This window comes from Vombatus ursinus, unplaced genomic scaffold, assembly GCF_900497805.2.
Source record: "Vombatus ursinus unplaced genomic scaffold, bare-nosed wombat genome assembly UNPS02014770.1, whole genome shotgun sequence".
NCBI lineage: Eukaryota > Metazoa > Chordata > Mammalia > Diprotodontia > Vombatidae > Vombatus > Vombatus ursinus.
In genome coordinates this window covers 14,857,411-14,876,383 of record NW_020954548.1, presented here as the reverse complement: position 1 = coordinate 14,876,383, position 18,973 = coordinate 14,857,411, and the positions used below count along the sequence as shown (strand labels likewise).

General features: G+C 39.3%; 1 protein-coding gene across 4 annotated transcripts in view; it reads right to left on the bottom strand.

Moving 5' to 3' along the window:
* The window catches only part of FREM1 (FRAS1 related extracellular matrix 1), a 161,590-nt gene that overhangs the window by 96,947 nt on the left and 45,670 nt on the right, over nt 1-18,973 (bottom strand). For all 4 annotated transcript variants that reach the window (XM_027863226.1, XM_027863228.1, XM_027863227.1 and 1 more), the window contains exons 7-12: nt 18,725-18,833; nt 15,721-15,852; nt 12,722-13,066; nt 11,888-12,030; nt 2,245-2,441; nt 477-567 (exon numbers count right to left, since the gene is read on the bottom strand). In XM_027863226.1, the coding sequence (XP_027719027.1) occupies nt 477-567; nt 2,245-2,441; nt 11,888-12,030; nt 12,722-13,066; nt 15,721-15,852; nt 18,725-18,833 (1,017 nt within the window). The remainder of the gene's footprint in view (nt 1-476; nt 568-2,244; nt 2,442-11,887; nt 12,031-12,721; nt 13,067-15,720; nt 15,853-18,724; nt 18,834-18,973) is intronic.

Here is an 18,973-nt window from a genome sequence, read left to right as displayed (position 1 = left end):
CAATTCGTGAATGCTGTCACTTTTATTATCTCATTTATTTTTTATAGTGTATTTAATGTAAATTTACAAATTTAAAGGGACCTCTGAAAATATAACCAATGGCCTGTGAGCTGTGGACCTCACTCACATCACACATCACTGTAAATTCTACTGACACACTAAATTTCATAGACATTTATTCCAAATGACTGAATCTGTGTCCATGGGGGAAAGTTATCAGGTGCTGTATTGTAGCTACTGAATCTCTCCTGCCTTGAGCACCATTTCTTCTGCATACCCACTTTGGGCACATCTATCTTCTATTTCTTGTGGCCAATAGGGAGGGCAGAAAGAAGAAGGAAAGAGTGAGTAAAGGAAAAAATAACCAGCCATTCAGCAAACAGTCCAACTTTGGTCCCTCATGCCCAGTTCCCCTCCACCCCAACATCAAGATATCTTTTGCACAGTGTACCTGATATTCATCAACAACATCGCACCTGAGTAAATGATCTCAGTCCCGGAGCTGCAGGATCCTTGACTAGCTTCAATACACTATCCACCATGAACAGTTTCCCAGCATCAGAACGACTAAGGAGAGAAATTAGCACCAATTAGTGCATTTTCCATCAAATCTGGGATCTCATTTTCAAAATTCAAATTTCACAGGCCAGGAAGAGAACATACTTCCTGATTGTCATTGTTTGCCAAGACAACCAAATGGCATTTTTGGCATGTTTACTCCCAAAGCAATTTCATCATTGCTGATCCAAACGTAGTTTAGAAAATGAGTATAATACTTCATCTTTTGACATGAGCAAAGAAGTTATTATTACCATCCCAAAAACTGTTGGACTGACACTTTGTCTAGGGCACAAACATAATGTGCTCAGACCTTCTCTGGCCCTGGTGCTAATGGTTTGTCTTTGCACACAAATGGCGATGCCATGACTGAGACAGGACAAGTTTGAGGCCATGGGTAGGTACTACATTCTAAAGTGCTGGATCTGAGTTCACATCATGTAACTCCTGCGTCTAAATCCATGTCATATAACTCTGCTCCCTCAACATTTCCTGTACCTGGCCTGCCTCCATACCCCTGCTGAGGAAGTTCCTAGGGCCTGGAATAAATGCTGCTCCTTCTATCTTTGTCTGCTGAATTCCTACCCATCCTATAAAGTCCAACTCAAATGCCACCTTTCCCATGATTCCCTCTTGTTTGTAATGACCTTACACCCCCCAGGCTAATAACAATAATAAATAATAATAATAATTCACGCCTCTATGACTACCACTTTACATGCATTATCTCCTTCGATCACCTGTTTGGCATCTCTAATGCTCTTAGTATGTAATGTTACATAATATAGTTATTTGTGTACATGGCTTATCCCACTACTAGACTCTAAGCTTCATGAGGGCAGGGCCCATGGCTTATTGAGGTACCTACGTGGTCACAGTGGATAGAACATTGGGCCTGAAGTCAAGAGGACCTGAATTCAAATGTGACCTGGGACATTGCTATGGGACTAGCTATGGGACATTGGGCAAGTCACTCAACCTCTGTCTGCCTCAGTTTCCTCAACTGTAAAATGGGGATAATAGTAGCACCTATTTCCCAGGGTTTTGTGAGGATCAAATGAGATAATATTTACAAAGAGCCTGGCACATAGTAGACTCTTATTAATGCTTGCTCCCTTCCCATCTGAACTTTATACCTGCCCTTCTACTATTGTTTTTGCTCAGTCATTCAGTCATGTTGAACTCTTTGGGCTTTGCCCATGAGGCTTTCTCGGCAAATATACTGGAGTGGTTTGCCATTTACTTCCCCAGTATGTCCCCATATTACAGATGAGGAACTGAGGCAAATGGGGTTAAATGACTTTCCCAAAGTCACATGGCTACTGTCTGAGGCCAGATTTAAGCTCAGATCTCCCTGATTCCAGGCCAAGTGCTCTACCCACTTCACCCCCTAGCTGCCCCTACATCTACTATGATACTCTGCATTCTAAAGGCATTTAATAAAGAGTTGTCTTTTGCTTATTGTCTTGGCCAAATCCAGAACTTGTATTTTTGTAGTAAGCATTAGATTTTAGAACTCTCCATCCCTAGGGCAAAGTACCTGGGGGAAGAGATATTTTGTTCTTGCTTTTGTATTCCTAGTGCCTAGTACTTTGCCTAGCATGGGGTAGCTGGTGTAAAATGCTCGATGAATGCATGTAACAGCAGAAGACCTTCTCATCTTATGTTCACTTACAGTCAACATACCCATAACTCAAGGAGAAAAATGGAGGTGTCGTTATTGTATAAAGAAGCTCCCTATCATGAGATTCTGTATCCACAAAATGTAGATGCTTCTTAGTGAGATGAGCCACCTCTGTTTCCTTGACAACCAAATGCCGAATGACGCCAGGAATCTCTTTTGGGAGCTCGTCATCCACTGGAGTAATGTGTATCACCACTATCTGGAATGCAAAATGAAGAACTGGTTGTATTGGCAGAAACCTGAACACACATTCAGTGTCACAACCCATCTATAAGATATGGTCTTAGAAAATGATCTGAGGGTCAGAGAGGTTAAATGATTTAATCTTGATCATGTGCTAATAATCATAGGGGGGAGGAGGGATTTGGGGTGTGTGGGGTGGAAGTGTTGAACTCAATTCCATTTTCCAAGCCTCTGCCTTTCATGGTATTATGACAGTTAAATCTTTTCCAAAATAATTGTTGCACGTAATGAACTCTTTCTGGAACAGGAATCTAAACAAATATTTTTTTTCCTTCTACTTGATCGGATTGCTAAAGAATATATTTAGCAGAAATGTAAATATGTGGTCATTAGAGTTAATATTAAAGATAGCTACATGGTACCGCGAATAGAGCGCTGGGCTTGGAATCAGGAAGACTATCTTCCTGAGTTCAAATCTGGCCGCAGACACTTACTTGCTGTGCAATCCTGGGCAAATCACTTAATTCTATTTGCCTCAGTTTCCACATCTGTAAAATGAGCTGGAGAAGGAAATGGCAAACTACTCCAGTATCTATGCCAAGAAAACCCCAAATGGGGCCACCAAGAGTCAGACACAACCGAAAACAACTGAATAAAAGAAGTTATAACGGAGATGATAAATATATTTCTAGCATCTTCTACCAAATTTTATTTCCTGTTTTTTGTTTATGCAGCATATATATGGATGTATAAAATCTTTTAAAAATCTTTCCGTGCTTTCTTTTTATCCACTCTATTTTAACTACTTTTTTATCCATTCTATTTATCCTTTTTATCTACTCTGCTTTTGTTCTCTCCCACCTCTGTGCAGAAGCAAACCATCTCTTGTGCCCAAAACTTGCCCCCTGCCACTCATCTACGTTTATTGTTATTCTTTTTTTAAGACAACTCAATTGCTATGTGATTCATGGGGCTTGCTCTGATGCTTTCTGCTGAAAGTGGTCTTTCTCTTCTCAAACTTTGCACGAGCACTTTGTCAAGTCAACATGGCTTTATTAAATGCCTCCCACGTTCCCAGCACTGTGCGGAGCACGCTTTGCCCAGATCTTTACTTTGGCACTACAGCAATGTCCCTTACACCATGCTTATTTGTGTATATGTTCTATATTGCTTCCCCTCCATAGCTTGCTAGGGGGCTGGGACTGAGTCACTTTTCACTTTTGGATCCCCAGCACCAAGCATAAAGCATTGTTATAGTAAACAATTAAGAAATCTTTGTAGTATTTAATTGAAGGTAATTAAACATCTACACAATGGCAAATGGCAAAATCTATACTTTTTGTACCTTCCTATTGAAAGCATCAATAACATGTTGTAAATTCAGTATCATCATATAACATTATGGGAATTTTTTAATGTCTTGGATAGGTCGTCCTAATCTGTTCCTAGCTCATTTCATTCTTGACAGGTGAATTGCTTTCTCTAAGGTCATGCTCCTGTGACCAGGGGAGCCTGGATTCCAAACCAGATCTCTAAAACCAGTGCTCTTTCCAATACATAGTCCTATTGTTTAAAAAACACTTTTCACAAAGCAACTCTATTGTTTTAAAATTGAGATATATTTTGTGGGTTTGATTCCTATTTTGACAGATTAGGAATTAGGTTAACCTTTTTGTAGATGCCAATTTTGACTTGGTTTCCAGTGGCAATGTTTAGAATATTCAGCAGAAAAGAGTGAGGCTCCCCTCACAAATCCGCTTCACAGCTATAATTTGGGTGGTTCTACCTATCAGTTTATACCCTGATTATACTTAGGTAGGCTTGCTTACTTACTGTCCCCATCCCAATCCTTCCTAAGGAGAACCTTATCAATTCAGGTCTCCCTTAAAACATCAAGTTCTGGATGTGAGACCTTGACCTTGGGTCAATCTCGAGGTGACTCTGGTTGTACCTTCTACAAAGCCTGACTTCAAGTAAACCAGCTGAGTTGCTGAAGGTCAAGAAAGTCAACTGAAAAAAAGTATTATATTGTTCAATGATTAGGAGGCAACCTGGCATAATGGACAGAGAGCCAGACTCAGAATCAGGAAAATCTGGATTCAAGTCTAAACTCTAATAAATATAATCTCACATCAGCAGTGGGGGACATTGGGAAGTGTAGTTTTTCCCGTTTGTGAAAGGCAAGTTAGGCATCCCCTTTCTCCCCTTTTCTCTTTCCTCCACACCTTGTTTTTGCTATCTTCTATTGCTGATGATGATTCATCTGCCTGATTCTTTTTTTTAAAAAATAAATAAATTTGTTACCTTTGTACACAGGTATGACATTGATGAGGTAGAAAAGAGTGCTTGAGGTAGATGGAGCAAGCAGCATGCGTGAGATAGGAGATAGGATGCAGGATGTGAGCAGCCAGAAAAGTGATCAAAGAAGACTATGCATTGAAGCCCCCACCGTGGACTTATCTGTGTACTTTCACAAAGCACCTACAATTCCAGAACAATTCTTCCCCTCCCCTTGCCTATTCTCTTTGCTTATCATCTCCAGACTACCTGATATCCCAGGCATTTTGGAGTCATGCTTGCTCCTCCAATTCTCTTGACCCCTTCCCCCATTCCATAAAATTGTATTTAAACCATACCTTTGACCTGGCCAACTGCCTTTGCCTCCTGCGGGAAGCAGGGCCTGCAGTCTATGTTCTGTCTCCCAAGTGGAGTGGAGCCCAGTGGGCTCGGCCTCACGGGGAACAGACCCACTTGGGTGTATCACCCCAATAAATGCCTTTCTTCAACATGGAGATTGTCCAAGTGAATTCTTTCAGGACACTAGGTGTTTCAGGTAGCACTCCAATATTCTTGGGGTCCATCCTCAACCCATCACCAGTGGCTACAGAGAAGGTCTAAGTGAATTCTTTCACACCTGAACCAGCTCTTCCAACTCTAACCTCAACAACATTACTTGATATCAGAGTATTCATGAGGTAGAGCCTGGAGGTTGGGGTTTTTTTTTTTTGTTTTTTTTGGGGGGGAGGGTTTTTTTTTTAATTTCACAGACTATTCCAGGACCCTGAAATTCTAAAGTGGGAGGTTAAAAAACCTCTCTGTGAGAAATAAAGTCATGGTTTAGTTTTTTGAATGACCTTATAAATCCCAAAGCAGAATCTTAAAACTTGACCTTAGAGCTCACTTAGATTTCCCTTGGACCAATGAGGCAATGGAAACCCTGGTGCTACAGACGAGGTGACAATGCCAGAGACCAGACTCTATTTTTTTAAACCTGAAGTGAGAGGGGAATCAGGAGGGGCTAGGCTCCTCATACTTCACACTAGCTATGTGACCCTGGATGAGCCACTTAACCTCTAAGTGCTCCAAACAACTTCTTGAGACTATAACTTGCCGAGCAAGCACTTCTGCTTTGGAGAAAGAAGTGTCCTTACTTGGGGTTTCTTATACCAACGAAATCACAGGTCTCAATAAAACATGGGGATGGTGGTGGCAATGGGGATGATATGGTAATGTGAGATTAGGTGTTTTCAGTGGATCCATGATCTTAACTGTGTGCATACTCCTTCCAAAGTACAGACCGCTATACATTCATGCCTTCTCCTTCTGTGCAGTTATTTTCTAAGCCCTTCCATAAATCCACCAGAGGATCTACCTAACACATGCTAGAAAACTTCCTCCAAGTCTTTTGGTATTATATGGCTACCAAGGCAGCCTGAAGATGTCCATTTGTGACCCCTTTCTCATCCTTCATGACCTGTCCACCTTCTTTTCTGACCAGACATTTCCTAGCTCAGAGTTGTGTACACTACTTCTTGCACCCAAGTCACCATTGCTAATATGTTACAGGCTATTTATACCTAACAGGCATCTTTCCAATGACCTTTTGGGAGCCTACAATTTTGACTCTTTGGAAATTATAGGATTCAACAATTATATATAAATATATACATGTATGTATATATTTATCATAAACTATGATGTGATATAATATATATTTAAGAAAAGAGAGAAAAAATTAACAATGCAATTCATAAATTTGTTTTATTGGTATATCTACTCTTTAGTCTCCAGGAACTTTGATGAAGACATTTGCTTTCCAATCAGAACAAAGGCACTGTGATAAACTTAGCTCATCTTTCTTCACCTTTTGCCCTCCCTGCTTCCTGCTTAATTTCCATAGAATCGGGTGCTAAATTTAATTGTTCTGGGACATAATTCCTTATATCCAGATACAAACTATAGAAACATAATGGATTATTGATTGTAGAATTTCACAGAATTTCACTGTAACCAGAGCTACAAAGCATGGCTACTTTGGCACATTAGCTAGGAATTATAGATGTTAGGTACAATTAACCTTTCATTGTAATGGCATTCTCTGTTGAGAGATGAGCTTCAACCTTAGTATGTTTAAACATGTATAAAATATGACCTATCCCATTTGTAACAGTGGAATGGGAATAGGTGAATGTCTTGAGTTTTCCATTTTAGAAAAAGTTTATAATATGTTTAAAAAGAAAAGATTCTGGTCCTCTACATGGGAACAGAATTCAAGACTACATCTACACCATTACTTCTATGTAAACGCAACATGAGAATTAGTGATAATCCCATTAAACCCTGTTAAGCCTGGTATCTCTTTCCCTAAATATTTACTTTTCTTACTGTCCAGCTAACTGGGGTCTCTATCATTGATCTAAACCAGAACTCCTAAATAAAATGTTAGCAAGATAGAGGATAAAGGGATGTAATAAATAGAAGAGGTAACTTGCTACTAAGCAGATAAACTGAATGTTTTCCCACTCATTTCTGACTCTCTCACATTCCAAACCATTGTAACTTTTACATTTTTCAAAAACTACTTCCTCCTGTTTTTTGGTCACTTGACATTTAGCCCTCTTTTTAAAACCATAGGATCATAAATTCTGAATGGGTAAGGGACCTCAGAGGTCCAACTCCATTATTATTTTTAGTATATTATGTTATATATGTATATTATATACTATGTAATATAAATTATATTATAATTCTATTATATATAATTTGGTCCAACTCCATTATTGCCCAGAAAGAGAGAAATGAAAAAAAAAATTAACCAAGGTCACAGAGAAAGTAAATGGCAGACTCGGAATTTGATCCTCGCGCTAGATCCCGAGATCTAGTGTTTTTTCTAGTAATCAGGGCAGTCTCAAGAATCAATATTCTTACTTTTATCCATTTCTCATTTCTGAGAGTCAATAGGCTATTCACTTAGGTCCGATTGGAGCTACTTTAAGCGTATGCAATATGTTCTTCTAATCTTTATTCTTACTTCTAATTTGGCAATGAGTTTGATTTTTGCTCTGGTTGATGGTGGGCAGCTAGGTGGTACAGTGGATAGAGAGCACTAGGCTTGGAATCCAGAAGATTCATCTTCATGAGTTCAAATCCAGCCTCAGACATTTACTAGCTGTATGACCCTGAGTAAGTCACTTAACCCTGTTTGTCTCAGTTTCTTCATCTGTAAAATGAGCTGGAGAAGGGAATGGCAAACCACTCAAGCATCTTTGCTAAGAAAACCCCAAACACAGTCATGAAGAGTTGGAAACAATAACTGGTTGATAATGTATAGGGCCAAAGATAGCTTATTCAGGAATAATTCCCCTCTAAGCAACTGTTCATTTCTTTTCGGCCTATGATTAATACTCAGTATATCTCTGGTTGAGGAATGTATTTATGATATCAAACATGAAGCTTCTGAATTGGTTACAAGTCTTTGGCTTCTTTCATTTTTTTTGTTACATTCTTTATATATGTATACATATATCTATTTCAACATATTTTTCACTCTCCTCCCCTGGGCCCACCTTTGTATTGAAGGCACCAAATCTTGCTTTGACAGATTATGTCAAGATCTTCATAGAAGCTCTGTACTTTTTCAATTTCAATTCAATACAATAAACATTTAAATGCTTCCTAGGTACAGTGCCTAAGAAGTAGAGATACAAAGGCAAAAATTAAACAGTTCCTGACTTCAGAGAGTTTACATTCTACAGAGACAGCCCTCCTTAATCTTAATGTCTTCCTTTGGAAATCACTTAGCAATCTAACTATATTTATCTTGCTGGTACATAGCTGTTTGACTATTATCTTCCCCATTATTAGACCGTGATCTCTGTGACAGCACAGACTGTTTTTTGCTTTGTTACAGGAGTTTTTAGTTTCCTTTTATTATTAGGTACTCAGGACCATTGCTCCTCCAAATTTTGGTTAACTAAAAGTCTGTGTTAATATTAACCTCGCCTGACCAAAACCTTTCCCATGGGATGTGAAATTTTACTTCAGAGCCTTTAAACACTCCTTAGATAAGAAGCCAGAGGAAGAATCTCAACCGTCCCTGACTCCTTGGCAGAATGTAAATCCTCCTTCTCAATCACTCCTATTTGTGAAACCTCTAAATGCATCTTAAGCTGTAATGTGACTTAGTTTACCTAAAGAGTTTGTTTGATGAGATTAGGGAATGTATAAGATTATGGCTCTGTTTAACTAAGTTTGTTCGATTTTTATGACATTGAAGGAAGCATGGGGTTATGGATCTATCTTCTCTTTAACTTTTATGGCCTAAGATGAATATACAAGATTAAAATATGTAAAAGAATCATTTGTCTGTCACTCTGCTATATTTTTGCCTATAAGAAGACTTGTAAGGGTCCTAATTGGGATTCAGGTTTTCTCTGAGGCCTGAACCTATGCTTGAGCATCATAACAAAAAAGTCCTATTTTTTTACCTCCATAATTTCTGTGTTGCGATAAATATATTTTAGGTAGCAGTTACCCACTACAGGCATTCAGAGAGGAGACATTTCTCCCATAACAATTTGTCTGTTTGCCTTTCTTTGTATTCCCAGAGCTTAGCACAGCACCTGGAATAAAGAAGGCACTTAATTTTGCTTTGTTTGGTTTTTTGGTTTTTTTCTTGATAATTAATTAATTTTTAGTTTTCAACATTCACTTCCATAAGATTTTGTGTTTAAAATTTTCTCACCCTCCCACTCTTCTCCCCGCTCAAGACAGCATGCAATCTGATATAGGCTCTACTTATACATTCCTATTGAAGCATATTTTCCCATTAGTCATGATGTAAAAAACAATTAGAACTAATGGGAAGAACCATGAGAATAAAGCAATAAAACAAAACAACAAAGGAAAAAGAGAGCAAATAGTATGCTTCTATCTGCATTCAGACTCCATATTTCCTTCTCTGGATGTGGATAGCAATTTCCATCATGAGTCTTTTGGAGTTGTCTTAGATTCTTGCATTGCTGCAAAAAGCCAAGTCTGAAAGTCAGTCATCGCACAATATGGCTGTTACAGAAAGCACTTAATTAATACAAAGTGACTGACTAGGTATCCTCAGATAAGTAAAAGTTAATCTGATGAAGGGACAAGCAGGGAAGAAGGTGGGATGAGGAAAGGCTTTACATAGGAGATGGCTCCTGAGCTGAGCCTTGAAGGAAGATAAATGTAACAGGAGTTGTATCTATGCCTCATCTGAAAGACAGTCTTCGTGTCTCAAGTTTACACCTAACCCCCTCCATCCCAACTGATGATGTCTCCGAGGGTGTGTATATCCATAAAGCTGAGGTTAGGAGGTTAGAAGGATAGGGAGGAGAAGGCCATCAATTCTCTGAGTACTGCAAATAGCTTGGCATTTCCCAGAAGCTCCTGGTATTGGGAGGAACCCATAACTGCCATGATGAACCTAGAACTTTTCAATGCCTGGTGCCTTCGGTGAACAAGATAAGGTTGGAGCAGCACTGCCACCCAGTGGTTAAATTAGTACTTGGAGCAGTAGCTAAGGAGGAAGTGCATTCCAGGCAAAGGAGATGGCCACCACGGAGGGAGTGGAATGAAATGTCAACTTCAAGAGGCAGTAGTTGACCAGTTTGGCCAAAACACAAAGTGTAGGAAGGGAAGTAATGTGAATAATACTGGGAAGGTAGGCTGGAAGCAGATTGTGAAGATTCTTAAATGCCAACTAAGGAGTTTCTTTTTAATCCTAGAGGTAATAGGGAGCTATTGAAAAAGCTGAGGGTTCACAAAATGTTAAAAGATGTAGAATGCCTCCATTGGGATAGGAAAGAGCCTTTATGGAAGATTTTTGGGAACACACAAAAAACAATCACACAGAATGAGAAACTGCGGATAAGTCGTAATCTGTACAGTTGGCAGCTATTAATGAAACGTTTCCCCTCTAAAGTTATCTTCTCCCTGCTCTGCACCCATTTCTTAGATATATCTGTAGACACGTAGTCTCCTACATTAAAACATAAGCATGAGTGCATGAGATGTTTTTGTTCTGCTTTGTACCCTGAGTGACTAGCCAAGTACTTGGGATATAGTAAGCACTTAATAAATGCTTGTTGGTTGGTTGATTGGTAAGAACATGAATCTATTGAAATGTTTAAGTATTAAATGTTTACTACGTTCAATTCTCTGTGCTAAGGGATGGGAGAGATTCAAAGATGAAAAACTACATAATTTCTGGCCTCTGTATATTTATTATCCAATAGAAGAGAGAAGTCATATCTACAAACAAGAATGACACAAGAAAGAATGTAAAATAAAGGCAAAGTGGTATAAGAAAAATGAAAAATCATAGGCAGGATATTGATGGGAAACTTGTGGCGGGTGCTGTGGTGGCCATCAAAATTAGAGATGGATGGGACTTCAGAAGCCATTTAGTTCAGTCCCTCCCCTAGCCAGAATCCCTTCTATCCATGGCCTCAAAGTGGCCATCCAGCCTTTGCTTGAAAATCTAGAGTGTGAGGGAAGTCACTCTCTCCTAAGGAAACCACTTTTGGACAGCCCAAATTGTTAGTTTTTTCTTACACCGAGCCAAAAATCTGTCTCTGCAAATCCTCCCCTAAAGAGAGAGCTCACTTACTTGATCACTGCTGGCAACATGTAACTTTCACAAACAAAAACTTAAACCTCAGAGCATATCCATTCACTCTTTTTGACCTGACTTCAATTTACTTCAATTACTAAGATTTTACAACTGTCACTTGAGAAAAGTTTGCTTAATAGATTTCCGTATTATATTTTAGTGATTTCCTCATAAGTTAATAATATTTTACTTGTTCAAAGAAGCTAATTGAACATCATCCATTCTTTTTAAAAAATAACAATATCTAGCATTTTTTCAAAGTGGTTTAAACCTATCATTTTTCAAGTGGTTTTTTTTTTATATAGTCATTTTCTCTTTTGAGCCTCACAATAACCTTGTGAAATACAGATTCCAAGTGTTATTATTCTCATTTTATAGATGGGGACACTGAAGCGGTTTTAGGTTAGGTGACTTGCTAGAAAGCGTCAGAAGTGGGTTTCAAACCCCCATGTTCCTGACCCCAGATACTACACTGTTACATCATGATACCTCCCCAGTAGCTCTTCAAAGAATGTTCCAAGAGGTCCTCTTACCTGTGGTTCAGAGAGGTTGGGAGGATCGCGGCTATCACACAGGACAAACTCAAAGGAATCCTCAAATATTTCTCCACCAAAGTGTTGATAGTAGATAATCCCATTAAAGAGATCTCTCTGAAGAAAACCAGGAACCGGATAGCCTGTTGGATCACAGAACACCACGTACTTCAGCAACACTCTGCCTCGCACCCTACGATAACCTACATGGCAATGCCTACTGAAAACCATGCACACTGACGGTGCTCAATAAATACTACAGTTAAATCTCACTGGTGCAGAATAATTACAGAAATAGTTGGGGTGAAGGAAGACAGGTAAGGTAGGATGGGGGGAAAAATCCAAATTGTAACTTAAAAAAAAAAAGAAATGTAATTTTTCTCATGGCTAATGTGTTGTTGCTGAGTAGAGATTCTGACTTACCCTCTTTAATAAATATAAGAATCATCGGTCATTAGCACATTAATGGTTCATGTAAATGAACCTTGCAAAAGTTCCTTTTTGTGTTTCTGAAAGCAATTTGCTTTCCTCCATAAGCTAAACATCCCTTCCCCCTTAATACTTTTAATACTATTAATTTCCTTGACCAACTATTTTTCCTTCCATAACAGAAAGTGCAAAAGCCCAGCCCAGGTCCAAATTAGGAAAAAAAAATTTGACTAAAGCATTGTAAATTAATGAGAGTTTATAAGAGAATATCTGAAAAAACAAATTCCATAATGATATGGGACTTTTTAAGAAACTTTGTTTTCAGTGAACATGGAAGAAACTGTCCAAGAAAAAAAAAAAAAGGGAAAAGGACATTTATCCCGCTACAGTTGTCTCCTGGTTTACCCATGAGTCCTGGCCCTGGCTTCTTTATGATTTCCCCAGCCTGGGAAGGTTTGGTGATATTAAAGAAAATGTAGTCATCACTGGAGTCCATATCAGAAGCTTTCAGCATGGAGCCTTGGATGAGCACTGTTTGCCCCTCGTCAAGTTCAATCCCAACATTTGTTACGAGGAGAGGAGGGCTGTCATCTTTAGGCAGGATATTGATGGGAAACTTGTGGCGGGTGCTGTGGTGGCCATCAAAAATCCTGAAGACCACAAAATCCTTGGTGGAGTCACTGTCATCGTGATGGTAGCGAACAGCCCCAGCCTGAATGTCAGCCACAGTGAAAATGAAGCCTTTCCCTCCTGGAAGAAAAGGAAGTGAAGGAACTGTTGAGATAAAAGTCTAAAGAAGCTACAGAAAAAACCACATGGCAATCAATGGCACTGAGAAAGTCAGAGCTGGACAGGACCTCAGAGACCACTGAATGCAACCTTCAGTGTCCAGATGAGAAAACTGAGGCCAAGAGAGGGCAAATGACTTGTCCAAGGTCATAGTAAGTTATAAGCAGACTCAAGATGGTAACTCAGGTTCTCTGCCTCAAGTTCAGGGCTCCCTCCTTGGTTATCATAACCAAGATGTTTCTAGGTGTAGTGGAATACACAGAAGCCCTCTTGTTTGTCATCTTTGGACGGTGAGACTAATGGCCCCCACGGGGACCCAGGCCAACAGGGGTCTAGCTGGGAATGGCAGGGCCTAGGGCTCACTCACTTCTCCTCCTGTAATGGAACTAAGAATGCTGGTTTGGATTCAAGCTGGACTCTCCTTTTGAAGGGTCATCAAGGAAAGTGACACAGCTAAAGCTGCCCCTACCAACTGAACTCAGGACATCATTTAATCATGGGTTGCCCTTCCTATTCATTTATGACTACTATAAAAATGGTACCATACTTTTGGACAGATCACTGGGAGCTCAATAAGGAGTGACCATGTTGCTTTCCATACATCTTGTAGTTATAACAACCACTGTATACACAAGAGTTATCTGTTATTCTCTGATCCCAACCCTTACATTAACCACACAGAAGTAGGACAATGGTTGTGGATAAGGCAAGGTAACATTGGAATAAGATCTGGAAGCTATTTCAGACCTTGTGTAGAACTAGATAAATCACTTTACTCTTGGACTTCCTACTTGAAAATGGCGACAAATCACAGTCTTCCTTCTGAATCTCCAATAAGGCACACTTGTCACGAGGGTAATTATGTTAAGCCCCTTGAACTCTTCAGAAGGAACACCACATAAAATCAAAAAGCATAGGATTTATTTTTTGTTATAATGAATATTGTTAATTACTGAATGACTGACTTTTCATCAATGAGGATAACAACCCCCTTAAGTTTATGAGTTGCCACAGCCAAAATAATTCACCATTGTGACCAAAAGTCACTTATCTCTCAATCTCGGTTTCCTCAGCTGTAAAATGGGGATATTAGGACCCACTTAACAGCATTACTGTGAAGATCAAATGAGATAATACATTTAATACATTTTGTAATCCTTAAAGCACTACATAAATGTTACGATTATTATTGGTATTAAGTGTATCAGATTTACCATTCCATATTTATTTACATTTTAGAAAAAACATTTACATTTTTATATACATTTATTTCACTTTAGAAATCTGGAATTTACCCATAAGAATGCTCTCTCTATATACGTTGTGAAAAACGTCCAACCTCCTCGTCAGGTAAATTTGTCGGCCTTCTTGTGATAAGTTTTGTTGACTATAACTAGGCTGGTTCTCAGACAGGTACACGTCCTAGTTCTACAGGAAAGGCCTTTCTAGTGTGTCAGAACCTGGCTATCGACGCCTGCTTTTTGAGAGCCCGGGTCCCCTCCGCAGCAACATGAACTACTGAAGAACTTGAGTGAAAAGAGTAATAATAGCTACGTCTTATAATGCTGTGGCCCATTCCATCTGAAGAACAATTAATAAGCATAATCAAATAACTGGGGCATCATGGAATAACGGATAGTGGAGGCTTAGAATCATGAAGGCCAGGGTTCAAATCCTGTCTGAAACTTCCTAGCTGTGTAACCTCTGTCAAACCACTTAACCTCTGGTAAGACTCAGTTAACTCCTTGGGACTTATCTAAGATAAGTAGGGAAAATGGGAAAATGGAAGAAGTTCCCATACCAGGAGTTTTCCAGGCTTAGGAAATCATAATTTTTCTTTGTATATTCATATAATAAAGTGAGCGTTCATTCCCTAGAAATTATTATTTTTAAATCACTGGAAATAATTTAAAAGGAACAACTGTTTCTTGGGGTAAGAATATGAGAGGGAAATATTTTGTTTGACAAATGAGCAATTATAGCCTATCAGGAAAAATACATAACTAGGAAAGTTGTAAGAAAATGTTACTCAAAATATAGGCTAAAAACCAAACCAAAACAACCAAAAAAGATTCCATTAATGAGACAGATAGGGGTAACTAGGTAACAAAACAGATAGAATGCCAAGCCTGAAGTCAAGAAGTCTCATCTTCCTGAGTTCAAATCTGGCCTCAGACACTTACTAGCTGTATGACCCTGGGCAAGTCATTTAACCCTATTTGCTTCAGTTTCCTCATCTGTAAAATGAGCTGGAGAAGGAAATGGCAAACTATTCCAAGTATCTTTGCCAAGAAAACCCCAAATGGGGTCATGAAGAATCAGACAGGACTGAAATGACTGAACAACAACAGTGGACTCCAGACGAGTCACTTAAATTCTTAATGCGCCAGGCGATTCTCAAGGACTATAGATTGCAGAGCCGTTGCTGATCTGCATGAGTTGAGGATTTCCTTAGCAGGAGCAGTCTACCACAAAGAAATCACAGGTTGGTTCCTCTAAATGTTATTACCATAAGCGTATTCTCAGCACAGCACTCATTCATAGTTTGAACATGGTAGATCATTCAATAAATGTTTTGGGAATTAGACTGAGGCAAAGAATAATGGTCTGCTTACCTCTTACAGTGAGTCGCCCATGCTGTAAGCCATCAACAGTGACCAGGCGGACAGCACCGATGTCATCATTGTCTACTATCTGAAACTGCTCCCAGGTGATGGGCCTTGACTGTCCCTCCAGAAGACTGAGACCTGCAAGGAAAGAGCTTCTGAAAATTCTGTGCAGTGTCAATACATGTATTTTAACAGAGTTATGAGAGAGGGGGCAGCAAGGTGGCTCAGTGGATAGAGCACCGGCCCTGAAGTCAGGAGGACCCGAGTTCAACTCCAGCCTCAGACACTTGACACTTACTAGCTGAGTGACCGTGGGCAAGTCACTTACCCCAATTGCCTAGCCAAAAAAAAAAAAAGAGAGAGAGTCATAAGAATAGAAAACTAGGAGATTATCCTTACAGGACTATCTGCAAATAGACATTTTGAAAACATTTTAAGGTACTGTGGATCCATTTTCCTTTCAAAAATATGTATTGCATTTTAGTTGTTTGTCAAATCATATCCTTAAGACAGATTCTTCAAAGGGAAAATAGAGGCAGAAAGCAATGAGCAAATGTGTTCACAGGGACTGCTATTCTGATGATCTTTTCTAAGATCCTGGAACAATTAGAATTGGAACTCAAATAGAACCTTGGAAATCATCTAGCACTTCAGTGTTGGTTTACAGATGAGGAAACTGAGGCACAGAAAGGGGAAAAGACTTGTCCACAGAGGTATAAAGTAGCTGGCCGAGGCAGTTCTATCGCCCAAGGCATTGTTATTTCGATTAAGAATAGATACCTCCGGTCTAATCTCGCAAGCATGTATTAAGTGTCTTCCACGTGCAAAACTCCCTGTCAAGAGCAAGGAGCACAGTGAAAATCAAAACCAAAAATAGAGTCCCTGCCTGCCCACATGGAGCAACTTACATTTCACTGGGGTTGGGGGTGGTAGATGGAGGAGAGGAGGAAGCGAAGCACGGATCATGCCTAAGTACTGGCAGAGAAAGCAGTGACAACTAGAGGCTTCAAGAAGGTTATTTCCATAGGACTAAGCCTTGAATACAATGAAGGATTCTAAGGGGCAGATGTTAGGAAGGCATGCATTCTAGGTATTGCTGACCGCCTGGTCAAAGGTACAGTAAGCAGGAGATGTTTGGGGGAACAAATCTGGGAAACAGCAAGTCGGCCAATTTGACTGGAAAAATTAGCTCATGAAGAGATGTGCGATAAACCTGGAAAGGTTGAGCCAAAATTGTGAAGCGCTGTGAAGGACAAACTAAAGAGCTGTTCAATTTATATTAGGGAATAGGAAGAGAATAAGCATTTATATGGAGCCTAACCTATGGCCAAGCACTTTGTTAAGCGCTTTTATAAATATTATCTCATTTGATCCTCACAATAACCCTGGGAGGTAGATGCTATTATTATCCTATTTTACTGTTGAAGAAACTGGGGTAGAGGTTAAGCAACTTGCCCAGGGTTACATAGCTAGTAAGTGTCTGAGGCCAGATTCTTGAACTCAGGTCTTCCTGCTTGCTATACAGATGGTGTCTGAATACAAATTGAAAGCATATATTTTTTTTTACTTTCTTTATTTTTCTTGAATTTTTTTGTCTATGTTATCTTTCACAACATGACTTTTATGGATATGTTTTGTATGACTATACATGTATAACCTATATCAAACTGCTTGCCTTCTCAATAGGGAGAGGGGCAGGAGGAAGGAAGAGAATTTGGAATTCAAAGTTTTAAAAATTATTGTTAAAAATTGTTTTTATAAGTAACTGGAGAAAAATTCTAAATAAAAAAGTAAAAAAATATGCTGCTAATCTTTAATGAGGAAAGTTCTCTGAAAAGCATTAGAGAAATGTGGGTTGGTATTCATAATAATATTAAGATCCTGCTCAAGCAATTTGGGGCAGTTAGGTAGTCCAGTGGATAAAGTCCTGGGCATGGAGCAAGGAAGACTCATTTTCCTGAATTCAAATCTGGTCTCAACACAAACTAGCTATGTGACCCTGGGCAAGTCACTTAACCCTGTTTGCCTCACTTTCCTCATTTGTAAAATGAGCTGGAGAAGAAAACGGCAAACCACTCTGGTATCTTTGACAAGAAAACCCCAACTGGGGTCACGAAGAGTTGGGCATGACTGAAATGAATAAACAACAAACAAGAAATCTGAGCCATAGAACCTTATTTAGCTCAGGAATGAATATTGACAATCTTTCCTTTCTAGGAAGTTCTTAAGCATAGAAGAGAAACATCATCTTCACGTCACTGAAAAATTTAACTCACCTGTGGTGGTAGTAAAGAGAGAATCTAGTCAGAAGGAAAAGGGCTTGGGTTCTAATAGCTGGCATTTCCATAGAACTTTAAGGTTTACAAATAACTGTGGATGCCTTAGCCTATCTGAACCTCAGAGCAGCCCTATGAGCAAGGGATTGGACAAAGATCTTTACCCTCATTTTATAGATGATGAAACTGAGCTTCAAAGGCTCTGGTCTCTTCTATCACTGTGTGAACTTGAATCTTGTTTATTAAGAGTAATGTTAATTATCAATAATCCTAATAACAAAAACTATAATGACATGACTCATGATTATACAAAACATCCACTTTAAGGAGCCTAAAAGACTTAACTCTTTGGTTATAGGTTGAACTAGATAACCTCTGAGTTCTCTTCTAATTTGGGGGTGCTATGATTCTATGAATCCAACATCTTCGGGCTTCAGCTGTAAAATGATGATCATAGATTTAGAGCTGGGAGGGACTTTAGGGACCATCAAGTTCAACCCCCTCATGGGGAAACTGAGGCAGAGAGGTTAAGGGGCTACCCAACTAGTAAGTGTCTGAGGGGTGATCTGAACCTAGGTCTTCCTGACTCCAAGTCTAGCATTCTATCCATTACTTCATATTACCTGGATGAAATGATTTCTTATGATCCCTTCCAGCTTTAAAATGCAAGTTCCCAGGAACCCCTTAGTATGTCTTAGAGTATAATTTACACAGTGAACAATATTGAACCTCACCCATGTTCCACGACACGCGAGGAGCATTTGTGTCTGCTGTTCTGACAGAGATGTGGACTGTGATTGGTAAACTTTTTTCAAAGAAGAAGTCGTATACTTCAAACTCCACCTGTTAAACATAGAGAGACCCATTTGCAGCACTCATTGACAAGAAGCCATATAAAACAGGGCATGTGCTAGAAGGAAAATGAAACTAAGTCCAGGCTGTTCCCTGCCTAAAGCCAGAGTATCACGACTGCCATTCAATTT